Source organism: Gymnodraco acuticeps, unplaced genomic scaffold (assembly GCF_902827175.1).
Source record: "Gymnodraco acuticeps unplaced genomic scaffold, fGymAcu1.1, whole genome shotgun sequence".
In the NCBI taxonomy this organism is placed as follows: Eukaryota; Metazoa; Chordata; class Actinopteri; order Perciformes; family Bathydraconidae; genus Gymnodraco; species Gymnodraco acuticeps.
In genome coordinates, this window is record NW_022990449.1 from 331,543 (window position 1) to 348,935 (window position 17,393).

Consider the following 17,393-nt stretch of genomic DNA (forward strand, 5'->3'; position numbering starts at 1 on the left):
GACGCAGCTTTCCCACTCAAGCCATACCTGATGAGACCATACCCTGGAAAGAACCTCACTCAACAAAAGAGGATTTTAAACTACAGACTTTCCAGAGCAAGGATGGTGGTGGAAAATGCTTTCGGCATTCTGGCTTCCAGGTGGAGAATCTTCCATCGTCGCATCAACCTGCACCCGAAAAACGTGGACAAGCTTGTGGTGGCTGCATGCATCCTACACAACTTCCTGCTTGCCCCTAGTGAAAACCAGAGGTTGCTGGATGAGGAAGAGCAGCAGGGGAGACACATGGCACCAGTGAGAAACATGGGAGGAAACAGGGCATCAAGAGAGGCCTGTAATGTGAGGGAGGCTTTCTGCACATTCTTCAACTCTCCTGAGGGCAGTGTGTCCTGGCAGGACAGGATGGTGTGATTACTGGAACACACAAAAGTTACTACACTGACAAAATGATTGAAAGATGTGTTTTTTCATTCCAGAGAATTTGAAAAAAAGTATTAGTTGTTGTACTCCCAAAGACAGGTTATTGTTGCATTTGTAAAAAACTGTTCTTTATTTTTAATATCCTATGTTATTATGTATTTTTTTGATAATACATTTCATAATAAATAGTTTTGTCTGACAAATGACTGCCAAATTATTCTTGTCTGTCCTCACAATTTATCTGACTATAAATACAAGGTTATACTATGGGTAGTTGTTTTTTCAATGATGTAAAAAAATATTACAAATCAAAATGTAGTAGCCCTATATTTGATGAATTACTGTACTATTGTACAATGGCACTTGTGAAATACAATTTCCTGTTTTACTACAATACACCTCAGAGGGAAATATTATTTCTTCATTTTACATTTTTCTGATAGCTATACTTTAAAATTAATACAAAATAAATTGAATATTAAAATATATTATCATTATAATGGGTTAAACAAAACTATTGATCCCTGGGCAAAATTCACAAGCTAAAGTATAGTTAAAAAAACAGTATATATAACAATATATATGATGGGAATTTATGCATGTAGGTTTCTACAAAATGTTCTCAGACAGAAGGGTGTCGCTCTGACCATTGTCAGGCAATTATCATATGGATGTTGGGGGTTGTAATTAACATGATGCTTCCCCTTCTGTCTGCCCCATGTGTATTGACTTCAATCCTGTGTCTCATCTGTATGCATGATTGATTCTGTTAAATGCAATAACTCTTTATTAAATAACAACTTTGTTTTAAGCTGTGGAATTTCAAACACAATATAAATACAAAATCATATAATATATATACAGTATATATACACATATATAAATATATATATATATGTTTATATTTGGATATAGGAAATAAGATCTTACTTTCTTGTGAATTGCAAGTTTACTAATTTTTTTAATGACTTTCACAACATGTTAAACTACTGAATGGCTCTGTACTGTACATACAAGTATTCATTAACTTTAAAACATTAATATTTACCTTCCACTCCAATAACTCCACCGACTAAACACCAGACCTTGTCCTTTCTGACGTTGTCTTTGTAGTATTGATGGGTTATGTCATACAAAATAGTGTGTTTTTCCACTTTGATGATGAAACGCTCTTCGTCCATTTTGGGTGTCGTGTTGTGAAAGGGGGTCTGCAACACGAGTTTATTTGGGGAATGGGCCTGGGCCGGATGAACGTTCCACTTCCTGCCTGCGCCGCGCTGCGCCGCGTCAAAAATCGGATTCATCCTATATTTTAGAAATTCCTTGCGGCGAGGAGCTTCTGGGACGCTTCGAGCCGCGGCGAGGAGCTTCTGGGACGCTTCGAGCCGCGGCGCAGCACGGCGCAGCGTGTCTGGTGGAATAGCACCCATTGACTAGAGTGGCCGCGATCGCTAAAAACGCCGCAGCCGCAGCGCAACGCAGCGCAGACGCTCCTGGTGGGATTAGGGGGTAAACTAACCTAGCTGCTCCCTCCACACTCACAACAACTTCATACAGACATAAATAAAGCAGCTGTATTCGCCATACAGGAAACACTCATTTAAAACGGTTTTGCCTGCCGTTTTTGTGTACACAAGCATTCATCAATGGTTTGGAAAGTGGTGTTGCCAACTTTGGGTACCTGGCTGGAGTGAGATTTTGATATCATGGGTTTAATTACATATGCGCACGAAATGACTGCTATCGTGTCAGCAGCAGGACCTTAGCATAGCCTATATATAGGATATATATACAATATATACAAATACACAATATTGGACACAGACTATAAAGGGCACAAAGTTTCATTCACTAATGAAAGTCAAACACATGTTTGTTTCCACTGTTTTATTGTGTGCCTGTCGCGATAAGCAATTAATTGACGTATCGTACGATAAATAAAAATGAACTCGATAAATTGCCATTTACATGAGGATGTGACTAGCAGTTTGAAAGGATGTACTTGAATTATTATTATATATTATCAGTATGTCAGAGGTCTAAAATGGTCATACAACGGTGCCGACAATATTATCGTTTATCGCAATAATTTCCGGGAAAATGTATCCAACAAAATTAATTATCGTGAGAGGCCTATACATGAAACACACACACACACAAACAAATCTACAGACTTACTCCAAACTGCCAAATATATTAATTAACACACTCACTCTCATATACTCTTTGACTCTATTTTGGCCTAGTAGAACAATAAGCAGCAGACTTTTACTTTTTTATCATTTCTACTGGATCTTAGATCTGAGCATGCGCAATACGGGTTGGCAGTTGCGAGAGAGTATTTTTGTTGGGTAATCTATGGTAGGGCTAACCCATACAGTGGTGGGGCTCATGTCAGTATTTGCAATGTAATTACATACACGCTCCCCTTGACAGTGAAACGCCACGCGTGAGGTTTAGATTATTTCCCTGTCTCAATCCAAATTGAACTGTATGAAATAAAAAGGCACATTTGTCTTGTAGTAAATAAAAAGGGCGACCTGGAGCCAATCCTGCAACTTCCCCACAGGTGAAAGAGTTGACATGCTGAAAACCCAACGCCTGCAGGGGGGTCTGGGGGGATTCTCCCCCAGGAGATTTTTTGAAATACTAACATAAAATACACATTCTGGTACTCTCTTGAGAAGAAAAATAAATAAATCTATTACTACACGACATATTAAAAAAATTAATGCCATTTTAGTTTTTTGTTACTTTGTTCTGAAAGCTGAACCTGCTGCTCCTCACAGAGAGAAGAGGGAAGAGGCTGTGTGAATTACTTTACATTGTGGATAAGGGTGGATAGCCCCCATTGTTCTGTGTGTCAAAATGAAAGACAGCCCACACACCTATCCAGGGACGTGCACAGACATTTGGAGGGGCTATTGCTCTAAACTGGAAAAAGGGCCTCCCCCCGAAAAAAAAACATAAGACCTTTTTTTTCTGTAAAAGAAACCAAATGATTATTACATCAACTAAATTGAATAGTAATTCACATCTCATAACAAAATAAGCTAAGGCGACTACTTGCATTCGGTGACTTAATTTCAAAAATGAAAATCAGGGACATTTTTTGTTTTGCGGTCCATATCTCATTAAAATATCTAATGTTAGTAACTATTAAAGACAAAATGGGGACAATTCTGTTCTAATGTAGTTTGACCATTGTAACTGCTGTGCAGTCCAGACATACTGATAAAATAGGGCCTCTAACCAGGGGTTAAATTGGGCCGGGGCTGTCCAGGGCTGTCCGGGGCTCAGCCCCGGCACATAGGACGATGCTCTGACGTCATCGCCCTCGCTCATTTGTCATTTGTTTAAGCCATAATGTCAAAACATCTCTCGTTCTTAATATAGACTTTATTTAGGGTCGATATGTGTTCAGGATATCGTTTTTCCGCTTAGTGAACGTGTGTCTCTGCTCCGATCAGGAGCTGCAGCACCGTGGCTCCTTCGTGCAGAGAGTCTGCAGCGGTGTGTGTGTGTGTGCAGAGAGTCTGCAGTGGTACCGCCAAACCCCCGACCCGTCTTGTAACACGGAGCCCGTTTCCTACACCATCAGGGCCGGTTCTAACCAATTTGCTGCCCTAGGCGAGATTTTAGCTGGCCCCCCCCCCTGCCAGAAAATCGTTCAGTAGAACAGATAAAAGTATCCAAGGAATACACAATAGAATATATAAAAAATAAATGAAAAATCTCTACAAAAGACCAATGCACTACAAAAACAGAAACGTATTGACATAAGTCATATACATCAAAGGCTTCAAATGTATTCAGTATTATATGAACATATTTTAATTGGGGTGAGGACATCACATCCTCTAGGGGGGTCCGGGGGTATGCCCCCCCGGGAAGAAATGTTTGAACATTTAAAGTACTAAAATGCTTCAATCTGGTGCACTTAGAGCACACATTACTAGAGTACAACTCTAACGGCCCGTCCACACAGCGGCGTGCGTTGAAGCTTGCCGGCGGGCATGTATGAAACTCGACCAACAACCAATCACATGAATCTCCCGCCCCTGACATACAAGCAGCGGTTTGATTGGCTAGAGCTTGTACTGGCATATGATTCGATTGGCTGACGCTTCTGCCGTGGCTTCAAAACTTGAACATTGCTCAACTTTTGCAGCGAGTCACGCCAGCAAAGTGACGTCACCCCATTCAAAGTGAATGGTGAAGCTTTCAACGCACGCTGCTGTGTGGACGGGCCGTAAAACACCCATATGAAAAAGATTGGTTTACATTTTAATAATCAAATAAGTATGTGAACATAACCAATAACCTACCATAACCAATAGCAAATAAATGCAACTTATTTTATTTTTGTTGTTCATTCATATCTTATTTAATCTAGTTAACATTTATTTATGCATATTTTTGTATCTCTCAAGTTTTAAACAATATTTTTGGTTTACTGTCCTATAGTATACATTGAAATGATTTCAAACCTGTTTACCCCAATAATTATAAAAGAGTGCCTTGGAAATATTTGTTTACATAAATTGCATTTATCTCTCTCGCTCGATCCCACACCCACTTTGGCTGTGAGCTGCGGACGCCTGATAAGCCAACACCCCCCACTTTCATCAATTACAGCGCCCATCGTACAGGGCAAATGAAAAGTGTAACCGGGGTGAAAAGGGTGTTACCTTGACTTAATTATGAATGCCGTTACATCAAGGCCGAAAATTAGGATGAGCGCAAACAGTCAAAATGTTTTTTTTCCCTCCCAGAGCTGCCAGCGCAGCGCCCCCCCCCCAGATCTGGCGCCCTAGACGACCACCTATGTCGCCTATGCCAAAAACCGGCCCTGACTTAACCTAACAACTTATTTAATTTGTTTTCACAATTACTAATGTCATGTTTTTTTTTATTCTTGAAGAAAATGTCTTTTTTTCTGGCATTCTTCCAGGATTAACAAAAATAAGAATAACATTGCAAACTATCTTTGAAGTAAATGGCTGTTGTTAAACGCTTCCCACATTTACTTCAATCGTACAATAGAAAAGCTAAAAGTACCCAAGGAATACACAATAGAATATATAAAGAATAATTGAAAAATCTCTACAAAAGACCAATATACTACAAAAACAGAAACGTATTGACATGTTGGTAATATACATCAAAAAGGCTTCAAATGTATTCGGTATTGTATGAACATGTTTGAATTGGGGTGTGGACGTCACATCCTCTAGGGGGACCGGGGGTATGCCCCCCTAGGAAGAAATGTTTGAACATTTAAAGTAAAATGCTTCAATCGGGTGCACTTTGAGCACACATTACTAGAGACCTGACCTAGGGGTACAACTCTAAACACCCATATGAAAAAGATTTGTTTACATTTTAATAATCAAATAAGTATGTGAACATAACCAATAACCTACCATAGCCAATAGAAAATAAATGCAACTTATTTTATTTTTGTTGTTCATTCATATCTTATTTTACCTAGTTAACGTTTATTTATGCATATTTTTGTATCTCTCAAGTTTTAAACGATATTTTTGGTTTTCTGTCCTATAGTATACATTGAAATGATTTCAAACCTGTTTATCCCAATAATTATAAAAGAGTGCCTTGGAAATATTTGTTTACATAAATTGCATTTATCTCTCTCGCTCGATCCCACACCCACTTTGGCTGTGAGCTGCGGACGCCTGATAAGCCAACACCCCCCCCCCACTTTCATCACTTACAGCGCCCATCGTACGGGGCAAATGAAAAGTGTAACCGGGGTGAAAAGGGTGTTACCTTGACTTAATTATGAATGCTGTTACATCAAGGCTGAAAATTAGGATGAGCGCAAACAGTAAAAATGTTTTTTTCCCTCCCTGAGCTGCCAGCGCAGCGCCTCCCCCCCAGATCTGGCGCCCTAGGCGACCGCTATGCCAAGAAGCGGCCCTGTACACCATGCTAAATATGTCTGCATAAAGCTGAGTTATGATCGGTCATAATAACACAGAATTTGGTGATGATTAAATAGTTTACAGTGAGATTTACTCCCATACTTTTGGCCATACTCACGCAGCCCTACAAATGAATTGAGATTTCCAGACAAATGTTCTTTAGCAAGTGTGCAGAGCAGTGTTGATTTAAAAAAGCAATTTGAAGGTTGGATATTTGTAAACCTTTTTTTGTGTATATATATATTCATAATTTAAGATGTAAATGAATTCCAGTTTATTTGTAGTACTTTCTATTTTTATTTTGACATTTGGTGGCATCAATGTCTGCATTTGATACAGATAATGGAGCAGTTGCTTTAGGGCCACAGTGTAGGCCTATATCCCTTAAGGTCAAACAATGAGATCCTCGATCATGTTGATTCGGCCACAACAGAAAAAATAAAAATAAACTCTCGCTCTCTCCAGAGGGGCAGGTCAGCAAAAAAGGCCAAACGGGCCGTTGCCCTGGCAACATTAGCCCGTACCTGTGCCCGTCCCTGCACCTATCAATCATCAAACCGTGGGGTCTTATTTCATTACGTGTTGATTTCTATCAACACGTAATGTTTTATCGATGTATATAGAGATGTACTACAGCAAATGTATTCTCCGTCGGGACTTCCTGGAACAACACCACGCCGTTATCTTGATTCTGATTGGCCAGAAGACATTATCAAAGATGTTCTATTGAGAAGACGTTCACTACGTGACAAAAGTTTTCAAAACCGTTTCTAGTCTTCGGTATTCTTGTTTTTGGCCTGAGAATAGTTTGGGCAGCGTGAGAGCGTGAGATTGAGAGTGAAAGCGTGTGTCACACGCCAGATGCGTGAGAGTTGGCAACCCTGCCTTAATAATATAAAGGCTTGTATTTGCGTGCATTTCCTGTTTGGAAAGTGGCGCTGTACTGAGAGTGGAGGGTGTCCTGAGATTAGCGCCTGCAGGCAGGCTCCATGGACCTGTCAGCTCCGGACTGCGCAAAATGCGTACATGAAGCGCTACGTCATGAACGCAAGAAATCTACCCTTGTGGGGGCGCGCTCATGTGATTGGCTTAGAATTGAGGAGACATCTGATTGGCTATAGATAGAAATAATTACAAGTACGAATCGGCTGACCGTCAGGGGAGTCTCAAAAAAACCACACACGAATGCACAGCGATCCGTGCACAGAAAGCTGTTTGTGTTTGCAGGTTCAGAGGATTTAAACGGAAAACAAATATGTGAGGATCAAAAATACATATGTAAAACTTTTTTCTGTATTTGGATTTTATTTACATGTATATGAAACGGAATACATTTGTGTGTGCATTGAAAAACACAAGTGTGAATCCTTCTGTGCGCATGTGTGTATTATGAGACTGTTCTGAGCCCATAGGTTTGTGGTTTTATGGGGTTTTCCAGTGTAATGCTGGTGTGATTTGTAAGTTATTTTCCTGTTCTAAAGTCTAAAGTCTTTCAAACAAGAACACATTTGGATCGCAGGAGTTTATATGTTTATCTTTGTAAGAGATTAGATGCAGTCATTACCTTAAAGAAGCTACCGCTCCTGTCTGTGAGGCCGCTGGGGGGGTTCCCAGGCGGCGAGCTGGAGGCCATGTTGACTTCCTGTCCACAGGACTGGGTCCCTCTCAGCGTCTGCAGCTCTGTGGGTCAAAAATACACTTCAGTCCAGACACTTGGTGCGGTGCAACCAGAGGAAATTCCAGTTTTAGCCACAGTCAGTATTATTGAGGTGCCGGTCTGCTGGAAAACTTTCAATGTGACTCTCTCCCTTCTCTCCCCCCATCTTCTAGCCTTGAACACATTCACATCTCCTTTCATTTTCCTGCCTCTTCTGTCTTTGTTCCTTCTTTCCCAATCTTCAAGATAATTGCTTAGTCCTTTTCTATCTCATTCCAATCCTCAGTTTATGTTTGGCCTGAAATCTGTCCTCTTTCCTCCTCCTCTCACATTTCATTTGTCCTTTATTTCTTTCCCTATGTCCGTACATACTGAATTCCTTTTCCATCTTGTCTTCAGTTCAAGGACGGGGACCTTCTCTCCCATTTCAACAGAAGGTTGCTTCGGTTTATCTCTCTTTTTTAATATGTAATCTCTGTCAATGTGTCCCTCCCCCTCCTTCTTTCTGTCTCCCTGTCTCCCCCTGGTCTCCAGCCAAACTAGGACTATTAGAGAGCCCCTCCCCTCCTGGCAGAGGTTCACTCAGTCCTCAAAAACAGATGAGATGCTCCATTTGTCTATCAGTCTCCCACATGCACTTTTATCTCACACAGGAAGGAAGCCATCACCCCCCACCATCGCAGGCTCAGGGGGAGAAGAGGAACAAACAAAAACAACTGAGGGAGAGAGTGAGGAGAGTTAGGCTGAGATTTCTCACTTTCAGACAATCAAAGTTGGAACTATTTTTAAGTGCAGGGAGTTTTGTTCGGCAGCATTTAGCAAAATGGAAAAATCAGTAAAAAAACAAACTGGCCACTGTGGCCGGGTTTAACAAGGCAGGGAGAAAATAATTGGGCCATATCGGCCACATTTGCAGTGGCACTTTTTTATTGAATTCAAGTTGGACGATTGTGAAAGTTTAACCTGTTGAGCCCCGAGCCTGTTTTTCAGGTCTCAGGCTGGAAAATGACATTCCCAGAACAAATGACCATATCTTCTAAAAGGGGTAAATGAATTATCTTTGCTCTCAAAGCAATGATACACCTGTGAGTTCATTCATTTCATTTCAATCTTTATTTCCAATAGATTAAAAAAATAAAAAAATAACAAATGTGAAAAACAGAATACCGTATTGTTAAAATACAGTATTTATCCACATTCATGATAATATTTATATATTCAACAAAAAAAATCTTCATATTAATAATAATAATAAATCATATGTGTCCGAAAGGGAGCAGGAGGAAGCAAATGCTTATTAATTCCCACCCCTTACTTGATCAATGATTGTCCTTTAAATCATTATGCAAGTTATTCCTACTTACATTTACACATACAATCATTTCTCATCTTCAATCACCTCTCTTCATTCTCATAGTTTTCCAAAAAAGTGTTTCTGTACATCCAAAGTTGGATGTAGAAAAGTCAGAATCAATATAGATGTTTTTATTTTAAAGTAAATTCAGATTGAATATAAAATGTAAATTATAGTGTCCGTCCAAAAACAACAACATTACTTATCGTGAAAACCCTTAAATGATGGGTTAGTAGACTAAAAGCTTTAGGAATCCAAACTATAACATATAATAAGTACCCTGTATCAAGATTGATGCAAAACAAGTGACATTTGACCTTTTTAGAGAGATTTAGAAAAAATAAACCACTTTGGGGTCGTTTGGGTGGATTTTCCATATCTCTGGAACCCATCGGTCGATTTTGATGATTGACACCTCTTTTGAACCGTTAGAGCCAATGGAATCGAGAGGGAGTTCCTAAAATCCATCTAAACATTAGCCATTGGTGAATAGAGTGATGCGCAGCCAGAATGCCCAACACCGGAAGCTGTCATACACTCTCATAGCTATCATAGCAGCTATATATGAAAACTCAGTTTTTGCCATAAATATGAAGATGGATTATCAGTAATCATTTCAAAGTGACACAGACACATTGGACCCTCCGTCTGAAATCAGAGCCCAGTCTGCTCTGATTGGTTAGCTGGCCGGCTCTGTTGTGATTGGTCAACCGCTTAGAGATCCCCGCCCCTTAGCATCACGTATGTGTTATGTTACAGAAGGGTGTGGCAGAGAAACACAGAGAAGAGGGAACTTTAGGATGTCACTCTTTACCGACTATTTACAAGCACAACAACCATTCAAACATACTACTGGAAGGGGAAACCCCAGAAAGCTGACAGGAATGACAGAATAATCAATAAAGGAAATACAGCCCAACAATCTGCAATAACGGCACAGAGACGGTAACATTTCCTGAGTGTCTCAGAGTGAAACTGATGGCATCACGGTTACATTTCCACACAGTGGGGGAAACAAACATATTGAAAGAAGGGTCAGAGATTGTGAGATACACATTTAAAAGATACAAAACGTTCCCACTGAGAACATTTTAGTTTGTGTTGACTTCATATTCTGCTGTTTTCATTCCAACCTAATGCTAGTGGCGTGCCAATGAAAGCTCTGACAGTAGGGTGAATAATCATGAACAGAAAGCATGCTGGGTATTGTAGGACACAAGAGGAACTCTCACCAGGTTAGATTTAGCTCTTCTTGGTCAAATGGGAATGTCCTGAAACCCTGCCGCAAAAACACTGCAATCACAATCATTTGTTGCCAAGTCAGTGCAAACAAAGTCCAATCTGAGCATGCACCCCCCCTCCTAGAAACACAAAGAAGCCCCCTGGCTGTGCAGCACAGCAACATCACAACAAGACTTCACACTGATATATAATCTAGCCAGATATATAGACACAGTTAAATATCAAGACGTGCAAACACATAACAACTAATCACACAGTTTGAGAAAAAGACACACTTAATTGTGTTGTACATAATAACAGAACAGAAAGACAGCCGGACTTCATAAGGCTCTGGTATTTGTGATGCTGAGACCCTCATCTTATCCCAGTGGGGGTCATATTATGAGCAGTCTTTATCAGTGCTAATAAATAGCTTCAGTGTTTGATGCTTGTGAATACAGATGTCTGTTGTTTTCATTATAAATTCTACTTAACTATGATTAATGATCAAGGTCTTATTTTTGGCTTACAACTATAACCTCAGTCCATTTGACTATTGATCTAACTATGTATCAGTTGTAACTAGTCTTTGAAGATGAGTAATAGGCAGACTGCACACACCAGAACATTTGACTGCTTTCTGTCGTGATGTAACATGCTGTATGAGCAAACATTAGAATACAACAGGACCTCATCTTATCATATTAAACCAGGAAATGATTTAGCCTTATAGCACTTCCGGGATCCCTCGTCTTGAAGTCAATTGGGTTTTTTGGGTTACATTTTTGGTTATATTCCTGACATAAGATGTGTGGTTAACAGAAGTTTAGTGTTTCCGTTTTTGAGTTTGAAGTCTGAAGGTTTTATGTGTTTTAAAAACAGTCGTGGCTAACAAGTGGCTAAATGAGACTTTTACGCTGAACATTAGCCGCCTTTAGCTTAGCGGTGCTGACAGAGGCCCTGATGTGGTTTGTTTTGAACCGAACATTAGCTTTTTACTTCCGGTCATTTGCTTTTACGCTTCAACTATTACAAAGTGGTGTTAACTTGTAGAAATGATCCTGCTGAACAAAACGTGTAAGTATCATAAACGTGTGTTAGCAAACAAAAAAAACATAGATTTTTGTCAAGGAAGCCCTATACTATAGTGATGCTAACTTTTAGGTCCGCCTACACAAACACTTAATCACTGCCCCACTCTACTGCATGTCTGTCAGTCCTGGGAGTGATCTCTCTGCAGTACCTGAGGTTTCCTCCACTTTTCTCCTTTGTTAATCCACTGAGGATCAAAGGACAGAGGGTGTCACATGCTGTACAGATTGTAAAGCCCCCTGAGGCATATATGTAATCTGTGATAGTGGGAACATAAATGAAACTTGACTTGTTGCTATTCCCTCACAGTTTCTCTGTACTTGTTAGACTAACATAAGGTTTGTGTGTCAGTAGTGAGATCTACTGAAGGCTAACAAACAGGGCTCCATGCTGCTGGAGGAGGGAGCTGCACACAGTAACCACTGCAGAGGAGAAGAACGTCCACAAGTGGGTCCTGTTCTGGCCCTGAGGCAAACCAGATGATCCTGTGTGTGTGTGTGTGTGTGTGTGTGTGTGTGTGTGTGTGTGTGTGTGTGTGTGTGTGTGTGTGTGTGTGTGTGTGTCAGGAGGACAGAGGGAGGTATAGGTTGACCTATTATTTTTACATACCAAACACGGCAACACATTTTTCTTTCAAAACCGCTCCAAAAATCTTTGTTGTGTGTGTTTGTGAGCCACAGAGCTGGTTGTGTGTAAGTGAAGCTGAACCCACTGGCCCATGTTGTGTTGGTTATAGAAGGAATGTGTTCACTGGCGGATTTTTTTACTCAAGGATGGAAGGTTAGGATTACTTTCATTTTTTTTCCGTGGAATGTTTATGAACCTCCTGTCAGTCAAACACCAGCCTGACCAACATCCTGACCTCTAATCACAGCTTTACAAGTCTGCAGCAAATGCTCCAAATCACCGTCAAACTTCATACGGCACTGGAATAAATCACGGTGAGAAACAGGCACCAGCACCGCCCAAAACTCTCCATTAAAGATCACCCCAGAAAAGTCAGCACTGTTTCCTCTGGGCTACACCCCTCTAAATTAGTACCAGGAACACATGCTCAGACAAAGGGTCCAGGAGTGAAGTGTCTCAAAATAACTTTGTTGAGATTTCAGGGGAATACAGGGAGGAATAAAGAAGAGCAGATGGAGAAGATGCTTTCAAATGAACGGAAATAGTGTAATCACCTATTGCGCTTGTTATTGTTGAGTCACGGATGAGAAGGGTAAACACACACCGGAAAGTAGATTCAAATGACTTTGGCTCAGTCATGCTGTAAACAAGACAAGGTAAGCAACCAATCAGGCGACATGCCCTGCCCCCGGACCCCCAGAGGCCTCACTATGTGGCAATTAAAGTGTGGTATTTTGATTAAAGAACAACATCAACTGAAATTATAGTCTTTAAGGGGCTGCCTGCCCAAATATGGGCCTTTCATGTAAATGCATCAGGCGAAATAAAAAGCTAACGTAATGCTAAAGGTGTAGTAGTTAATGTCTTCACTTGTTAGCAACCGCCGCTTTTATGAAACTTTGGACTTTCCCAAGTGTGGTTTTTCCTTATGTATTTTGTGTCATAGAACAAAATGTAAAACTCTTTTCAGCATGAGTAAACCACAGACCGTACTTAAGTCTTTTGACCACAAACACATTCAAGAAACCTTTTACAGATGCAAAATATCTCTACAGCTCTTTATGTAACATAAACAATTGCTAAGTAGACAGATACAAACCTTGTTACTAGGCAGACATGATAGAAACAATCCTGGAGTCATGGATTAACATCAATAAATAAACTCAAAGAAAATAAGATGGTTCTTAAAGCTTAGGATCTTTTTAAAAAAATTCATGTTAAGGTGCTTTCTTCAGTATCTAAAGAAGGAGATGCTAACAGCTAATGCAGCATAGCCCAAAATGCCAAAGTGTAAACAGACATTGCTAAAACTAGACTTGCTGCTTTGAGGTTGTCCACCTCCACCATCCAGTCAAGTTGCAGATTAAATCAGAGTCGGCAATTGGTTTGCCGATTTTGTCTTTTTGGGTGATTTTCTATTTATTTGAGCTATTGCCCCTTTCACACCAAAGAGGTTCCCGTTCTAGCTCCGTGCTTGTGCTCTTCTTGTTCGGAACCGGTATTTCTTTTCAGCCCCCGTTTTGTTCACACCGCCCAGAGCCCGACTGGTGCTCACAACAACAACAACAATGGGGGACTGCGTCGGGTCGATGATCGTGTTACATACAAAGCCAGATTAAATTAAATAACAACTTCTCCAAGCTTATACTTTTCTCCAGAGTGCCGTGGTTCATTGTTTATGTGTTTCAGCTGCATTTACCGACCGCTGCAGTGCTGCTCGTCCACCGGAGTTTATTCTCCCGTTATTCTCCCGTTATGATTCTACTTGTGATAGTCGGACATGACAACCTGTGCAGCCCATGTATTGATTCCATCCGATAGCTGCTATAATACAAAACACAATGATTAATAACAGTGAACGGATGGTCAAAGTAAGGTACAAATAAACAGAATCACACGAAGCCTGGTTAGTGTTGCCTGACTTTATAAAGTGTGTTTTTTTTATAAGTGTGTGGTTGCGTTCTAGTCACTTTGCTCAGCGCTACTGCTTGTTACAACTTTCATTTGCCGTACTCGCCATAAACTGTTAGCTCAGGTTAATCTCGCCCCTGCCCCCGCCTCTGACGTAAGCGTGACGTATGCGGTTCTTGCTTCGAGACCGCATTTTTTTTGGGTGCTTGGTAAGCACCGGTTTTTGGTGCTAAGAGTCGGCTCCGCTGCGGTGTGAACAGGAAAAACCGGTGCTTATCAGGCTCTAGCTCCTAACCGGTCCTGGAACCGCGTTGGTGTGAAAGGGGCATATGAGGGTGGGTTTGCCACAGATCTTATTTTCTGCAATATTACGAAATTCAACGGAATAATCCCCTTGGCTTTTTGTCGAGGGTGCCCTTGCGATGCTTACTTTCGGTGTAACCTACAAAATAAGGTTTTCAAAGTTCACTAACATGGTCTTTATTGATGCATAAAGCTGAAAGTCATTTCAGTTTGCAGAAAAAGAAACAGCAGAGCTCCAGTGTTAGACGTGATGCTGCAGAGTTACAGCAGACATCAGTGTGGCTCCTGTGAAAGCGCTCAGTGTTAACATCCCCCACAGGGAGAGTTTAATCACCGCGGTAACCTGAGAGGCTGCTTCCTCATCCAGCCATGATGACATCACCTTTCATAAACCTGTGGAGTTCGGGGTTCTGCGTTGAACGTACAGAGAGAAGTGGTTTGGCGAAAGTTTACTTTACAAATCGGATATTTAAAGCAGAAAAGTCTGAAACATGTATTTAGGAATATAAAAATAAAACACCCAAAAGAAAGCGAAGGCAGCATTAGTTGTCTTTTGCAGGTCACAGCGGACACACAACTCCCAAAACGAAACATGTTATGGCAAGTCTTTTTTATTGAAATACCTCACTGCTGATGCATTTTCATATAGAAGCACATAACGAGGGCTCTTCGTGCCAACAAGCCTGGTTTCTGCAGTGAAGCTAATCTCTCGAACAGATTCCAAAGCAGCTTAAATTAGGAAATTGGCTCCTTCCTTACATCGATAAACATCAGACTACTGCTTGTTTAGACAAATAAGAGAGGCCTAAACGATATCTGAGCAGCAGGAGAGTCTGTAACATGTTGTTTTCAGTCGGGTTCAGACGGGTCTCACATATTTCTGATGTCAAATCATCACCTCAGGAGAGGAGGATGTTGCAACATGTTCATCTATTCTCATAATCTAAACACTGAATTATAATACATGGAAAAAACAAGTAAGGGACTGTTTGAAAATGATGAGAGGGCAGAATTGAGGGAGCTCTGTGTACTTTTTGTTCTAGAAATGGCAGTCTGACTTTTAGGCGAGCATGGGAAGATGTTTATTTTTAGTTCAAATTTATATTTTAGCATAATGTATTTTATAGCTATTTTAAATCCAAGGGTCTGCAAATGTATTGACTAAGTGACGTTTGTTATGAAGCTTCAGCTACAAACATTTTCAATATTATAGCATTGGCTATCTATACTATGTACATTGTTGGAAATGAATACTTTATCAACATATTAAGGTTGAAGTTGGAATGCACCATGTTTCATACACGTCAGCTCTCCACAGCGATCTGACACACCTGGAAGAACCAAACAGTTATGTGAGGATGCTGTTTGTGGATTTCAGCTCCGCATTCAACACCGTTATCCCCCAAAACTGGTCAGCAAACTGGACAACCTTGGCCTTGGTTCTTCGCTGTGCTCATGGGTCATGGACTTTCTTTCAGATCGACCACAACAAGTCAGAATCCTTAAGCACACATCATCCACCTCATCCTAAACACAGGAACCCCACAAGGCTGTGTGCTAAGCCCTATGCTCTTCACACTTTTCCCCCATGACTGCACCCCCTTCAACACCATAATTACATTTGCAGATGACACCACAGTAGTCAGGCTTATTACAGATAATGAGTAGATGGCCTACAGCGGGGTTGGCAACCCCTTTACATTATTTAATAAGAATTATTGTTGCATTTATGTCCTCATCACTTCAAGGTTGCACACACAATGGCCAAGTACTTGATTTGACTTTATATTTTGTATGAAAAACCTCAATCTGCAAAGTAACTAGTAACTAAATATATCAAATTAATTAAGTGGAGTAAAAAGTGCACGTTGCCTACAAAATGGTGTGAAGTATAAAGTAGCATATTATAAAAAACCTCAAGTAAAGTACAAGTACCTCATTTGTTTACTTAAGTACAGTACTTGAGACAATGTACTTACATTACACCACTGTTCAAAACAATATTTGACCCATTAAATGCAGAGGAATTAAGCTGCTTCCAACTTTTAAAGTGCTTTCCACTTTGGATAATACATCAGTTTTAGTCCACTTAATGAACAACAGGTCTTAAACTCAGTGCAACACAATGTCACAAGAGTTAGGGTCAGTATGTGAAAACACTTCATGTTGTTAGAAGCGGGAGTCATGGTCCAGGGTATCGTGCTGCACAAAGACATCTTGACTCACCTCGAAGTGGTTCACTGCGGCAGAACTACAGCGGACTGCGGTCCGGTTCTGCTCCATGGAGGAGAGGAGGCATGTCCGCTGCTCTGTTAACGGTCTGTTTTCAGCTGACAACGAGAAACACCACTGTCCCAGCCGCTCTGTTATGGTTCACCGCCGGACACACCGACACCGGGATGGGGCTCAGCGCCTGGGGGAGAAAGACGAGCGAGCGAGCGAGAGAGAAGAGCCGCGGTAATCTGACGCCTCCTCCTGATTGGCTGAGGAGGTGATGACGATTCTCACCTTGATTTTGGATTTGACCATGAAATGTTGATTTTTATTTTACTTTTTTTGTATGTGTAGCCTACCTATTTACCCCTGATGTTTTTTCACGTCTAAGTAAAATAATACATCAATAAATACGTTTTCTGATATAAATAGGGGAAACAGGCAGAGGGAAAGTAATACAGAAGTAAATACAGTAAAAAATATTTTTACATCAAATGTAATCAATTATTATGAATGCCTACATGTATGTTTAATATGACCTAAGGTTTATTATCAAGTAATTCATTTGTATTCTTGGCCGCTGTTCTTCAAACTTAAGAAAATGATCTCGCTCTTTCGAAGTCTCTCTTGGTTCTGGAGAGTCTCC

At 40.6% G+C, this 17,393-nt stretch overlaps 1 protein-coding gene across 1 annotated transcript in view; it reads right to left on the reverse strand.

The window, feature by feature from the left end:
- Positions 1-16,934, reverse strand: part of LOC117552325 (ras and Rab interactor 2-like) — a 52,697-nt gene extending 35,763 nt beyond the window's left edge. Inside the window, 2 exon segments of the mRNA XM_034225698.1 lie at positions 7,933-8,048; positions 16,760-16,934. Coding sequence (XP_034081589.1) covers positions 7,933-8,001 — 69 coding nt within the window. The 5' untranslated portion in view covers positions 8,002-8,048; positions 16,760-16,934.
- Between the last annotated feature and the right edge of the window lie 459 nt (positions 16,935-17,393).